Consider the following 5060-nt stretch of genomic DNA (forward strand, 5'->3'; position numbering starts at 1 on the left):
GCTTGCAGCTTTAATTTTACATTTTAACTAGTTTCGTTTGATTCATTTTTTAGGCAGTAGCAGTATAGGTTCCCACTCATCTTCACTGTATGAGCATGGAGACATAAAACTTGGCAGCAAACCTTTTTTTTTTTTTTTTAAATATGGGTGTCTTTATATTAATAGGACCCAGATTTCTGCATTGATCTAAAATCATAAATTGAACATACACTTTAACTGTAAGATAGAACATTTGCTCTTCCATGGTCCTCAATATATAAGCATGGATCTGCAGTCATAGTTCTGCAATTTCTCACTTCGTATATATATTCATTTTAGCAGGAAAGCGAAAGCTAAAGCTAAAGCCAGCACTATATTATAACATAATAAAATGGTAGAGATAGACACGTTTATTTTGTTCTCTAATAACCTTGGGACACTTTTTTCGCAGCTATCAAACACACCCATACAGTGCTGCACTCACTGGCTAAATGTCTTGTCCATGAGGTCGGTGCTGTTGATCCTGACGATGCACTCATCCTCTTCGAACAAGCCCTCTTTTCTTGAGCGACTCTCCTCCTCAACTCCACGAATGTACAGACCAAGAGACCTAATAGGACAGAAAGGGGGGTTAAGGGATGTTAAAACCTTGCACACATGCATGCACACACAAGCACACACACTTTCCTAGAGTGACTTTCAGTGTGTGTCCCAGGGGACTGATGTGTCTGATGGGGTAGCCCACAGAGACCATCCATATGGTTTACTTAGACAAGGCTATGTCAGATACACCCCCAAACTGTCTGTTCGTGTCCTATGCTGAGTTTATACAATCCACCTTTAACTGATAAAAGACAAGCTAGGAACACAGTGGTCACACTAGTAAACAAGATAACAAGACAGAGAGGTAGAGTAGCAAAGACAACATGACAAACAAGCACACACGTAAACAAGATATAAAGGCGAACAGACATGTAGATTATCATAATAAAGGGACAGATATAAAGGCACTGATATATAGAGGCAGATGGTAGGGTGGACTCAAAGACTATTTCAGTTTTATCTGTCCTTAATGTCCACTGTTCACCCAAAAAAAAGCTTAACAAAACGGAGGTGATGACACTGACAGAGAAAAGACTTCAGCTGCAAAAGGATTAAATTAGGTTAAGAGGTGAAAGGGATGATGGTAAATGGTGGAAAAAGATGGAGGTGTTCAGAAAAGAGGAGAAAAGGACAGAAAAAGAGGTTAAGAGCGGGAAAGGAGAATGGAGAGAGAGAGAGGAATTTAAGGAGGAGATTGGCAGGGTCAGGTGAGTCATGAGAACAGCCATAAAAACTCATCCTGCTTTCCTTTAGGAAATCCCCATCCACTGTCTGACTGTCACACACCCAAAGAAAAGCCCCACATGAATGTACACTTTTTCTTTCTTTTTATTTTCTTTTCCATGTTGTGTGTGTGTGTGTGTGTGTGTGTGTGTGCTGTAGTGCCAGTGTCCAGAATTCCTTGTGCAGAACAGGATTACGGGAATATAACTTTAGGAAATACTGTAGCTGGTAAACAGACAGGTCTTTTTGAGGTTAAAGGGCTTAGACAGATATTTTACAGGTATTTTATTGTTTTTGTGTGCATGCATTTTTGTACGTGTGTGCACATAACTCACCGTCCACTGAATGATGAGCAGTAAGGAACCACATGGATTCCCAGAGGACTGTCCTCTCCCAGGATCTCCACTGTTCTAGTCAGACTATACACACACACAATTAAAACACACAAACAAAAAGTGGTCAAAAAACAAAATATGTAATGTTAGTATCCTAAAATACAATACAAACACATGTTCTGTCACACTGAAATAAAATGTAATTATGGAAAGTGTTGTTTCTAGGATGAAGACAAATCAAGAGACAGATCTAAGGCATATTGAAGACTTTTGTCCAATATTTTAATTAGGTATTAGGTAGGTACTGTGTAGTTTTCAAAAGAAATGTTAAAGCCCCATCATGTATCTTTTCTACCTCTAAAAAACATCTTAAAAATCATTTTGATGCAACAAAAACATTCCCAGTCTGCGCCCTGTATGCCTGTTTTTGCACTATGTAATTTTTGGTCTCTGGGTCGAGAAGTGTGTAACACTTTACGGCACCAAGTCTCTAATATAGTAACAAACTATGTCAGTGATTTTGGTGAAATTTGGTGGCCCAAATCCTGTGGGAACTGTGTTGACAGACTAACACCACTCTGTCTCTCCTTTTTAGTGTGACACAAGCTAACATTAACTGGAAAACAAATGTAAAAATGGCCTCACGCACGCCTGCATGAAACAGAAAACACGACATACAGACAAAGTGAGGAAGAGAGAGAAAGGGACCGTAACACAGAGAAAGACAAAAAAAACATGAATTGTTGGCAAGGAGTCAGATACAAGTACGTGTGTTGGCACACGAATACGAACACATACAGACATCCAAAAAAGACAGAAAAACTGCCTTGAAAGTGTGCGTCTCTTGAGGACAAGTTTGAAAAGCACCATTCTAGATTGACAAAACTTTCCATGGATGCATTCATTGTGCTAAAAATACTTTTTTGTCAAGAACTTAATCCTTGTCTGCAAACCCAACCCTTAGAGAAGGGAATGCAGACACTCTATTCAAAATACAGACTGCTCTGTGTGCGTGCGTTTGTCAAAACTTTTTTGTGCCATTCATCTTTATGGGTTTCTTCCTCTCTTTCAATCTCTCAATGTCTCTGTCTAGTTATTCAAAGTGTGTGTCTGCTTTACATTCTGTCTGTGTTTTAATGTGTGTGCGTGTTGAAGTCTTTGTTTGTTTGATTAGTTTATCTATCAGAGCACAGCCATTAATCCTCCCCTGACCTTCTTCCTGCTCCCTGTGTGTGTGGTTTTTTTTCTAAGTGAGTTTGTCTGAACTTAGTTTTGTACTCTTTAGTTACACCCTCCCCTCTCTCTCTCTCTCTCTCTCCTCTGTCTGTCTCTAATGCTGTCTGCTCGTTTTGTCTTCCTCTTTCTCTCTAGACCATCCAGCCGTCCCTAAACCCCCATGAACTGATAGCAGTACAGATGCTGATAAACTCCAGAGAGAGGGTGGTAGATGATGGTGGCAACAGGGGAGAGATGCAAAGTGCAAAAACAAGTTCTCCCTGTCTCTTTTTCTCTGTCTCTCTCTCCCTCACACACACAAAACTGATGCTGCCTCCTCGTCACTCAGCAAATTTGAGTTAATCCAGACAACAGCTAAGGGACTGCAAGAGAGGGGAAAAGAGAGGAAAGCAAGGACAGAGGGAGAGTGAAAAGTAGGGATATGGGGAGGACGGCAAGCAGTGGGAGAAAATGATATCAGCCATAACATTATGACCACTGACAAGTAAAGTGAGTAACAATGATTATCTGGTTATCATGGCGCCTGTCAGTGGGTGGGATATATTAGGCAGCAAGTGAACATTTTGTCCTCAAGTTGATGTGTTAGAAGCAGTAAATGGGCCAACGTGGGCCAAAAGCATGTATGATGGCGGGCTAGATGGAGCGTGCAGTCAGAACGTCTCCAAAACTGCAGCCTCTTGTGGTTGTCCCGGTCTGCAGTGGTCAGTACCTATCAAAAGTGTCCAAGGAAGGGAAAGCGGTGAACTGGAGACAGGGTCACTAGGGCGGCCCGGCCAAGCGCTCAGTTGATGCACGTGGCACCTGTGTCCGATCCGACAGACAAGCTACTGTAGCTCAAACTGGCTGAAAGAGTTAATGCTGGGTTCTGATGACAAGGTTGTCCAGAACAACAGTGCATCTGTAGTGTTGTGTCCATGAGTGGGGGCTGCATAACCATTTGGACCACCAACGCGTGCTCAGGTGGTCATAATGTTTATGGCTGATTGGTGTATATACAGTATATACAATGTACATTATATGTAAGAAAATGTTGTCTTTTGGAAGAACATTGTGCGTTTTGTTTTTGTTAACTTTTAGTTGGCAGTTTGATAATGTTTGCACGTCGCGATGGCGGAAGTACTGATTGTATAATTTCCTGATATATCACGTTCAGCATCTTCTACAATCTATTGGACCTAATGGTGCTGCAGAGGAGTCAGGGGTACATCAACGTGATTAGCATTGTCTGGTAACAAACAAACCAAAAAAATGGATAGAGGAGTGAAAAGGGAAAAGAAGGTAGAAGGAAGGGAGGTCTGGAAGCAAGATATAGCGAAATGAAGGGAGGAGGAGCACTGGAACTTAGTTAGACAAGGGCTAATGAATAGGCATTAATATGAGGAGGAAAAATAACATCCACCCTCCCTCTATCCCTTCCTGCTGCTGTGCCTCTGAGTCTCTAACGACTCCCACTGAAGAACACACACACACACACAAGACACACACACACACACACACACAAGCACTTGGAGAATCCATTTGTGTGTTCTTTTTTTTTGCATGAGATGTTTTGACAGGCTGCATCACTGCAAAAAAATGAGTTGGGGGTGAGAGAGACAAAATGGGTGAGACTTGAGAGAAAGAAGGAGGGAGCGCGACAAGGGAAACAAGAGACAGAAGAAAAAGAGCCAAACACACAGAGTGGGAGGAGAAGCAGAAGAAGAAGATGAAGAGAGCAGGTGTTCTCCTTTATCCACCTGCCACTTCACTGATCCTCACTATGAAAGACAGAAACACAGAGGAGAAATAACAAAAGAGGAGGAATGTGCATTACCAAACCATCTCCCTTCGCTCTCTCCTGCATTCACCCTCTTCTTATTATTATTCATTCTCCCTTTCTCCCTCTCTCTCTCTCATTTTCTCCCAAAGCTGTTCTTCAAAGTGCAGAGCATAAGAGATGTAGGAAGTAAAAGGAATGCAAACATGCAGTAAAAAGGTACAATACCGTTAAAGGTGTATGTATGCAAATACACAAATAAACACATTTACACATGAAAAAAACACTCTAAATAGTAGTTATCTAAAGAATGAATGAGTACAAAGATTTATAACCAAAATAATAAGAAGGTTTAGGTTTACCACAATAACTGTCTATGTCAAGGGAAATAAACAGACGTAATAGTTTAAGGTCCAGTTTGTATAGTA

At 41.1% G+C, this 5060-nt stretch overlaps 1 protein-coding gene across 3 annotated transcripts in view; it reads right to left on the minus strand.

The window, feature by feature from the left end:
- The window catches only part of pard3bb (par-3 family cell polarity regulator beta b), a 197293-nt gene that overhangs the window by 133443 nt on the left and 58790 nt on the right, over positions 1–5060 (minus strand). For all 3 annotated transcript variants that reach the window (XM_035676492.1, XM_035676490.1, XM_035676493.1), the window contains exons 6-7: positions 1641–1724; positions 464–589 (exon numbers count right to left, since the gene is read on the minus strand). In XM_035676492.1, coding sequence (XP_035532385.1) covers positions 464–589; positions 1641–1724 — 210 coding nt within the window. The remainder of the gene's footprint in view (positions 1–463; positions 590–1640; positions 1725–5060) is intronic.

Source organism: Morone saxatilis, unplaced genomic scaffold, assembly GCF_004916995.1.
Source record: "Morone saxatilis isolate NCDOM2014 unplaced genomic scaffold, NCSU_SB_2.0 Contig5, whole genome shotgun sequence".
Taxonomy (NCBI): domain Eukaryota; kingdom Metazoa; phylum Chordata; class Actinopteri; family Moronidae; genus Morone; species Morone saxatilis.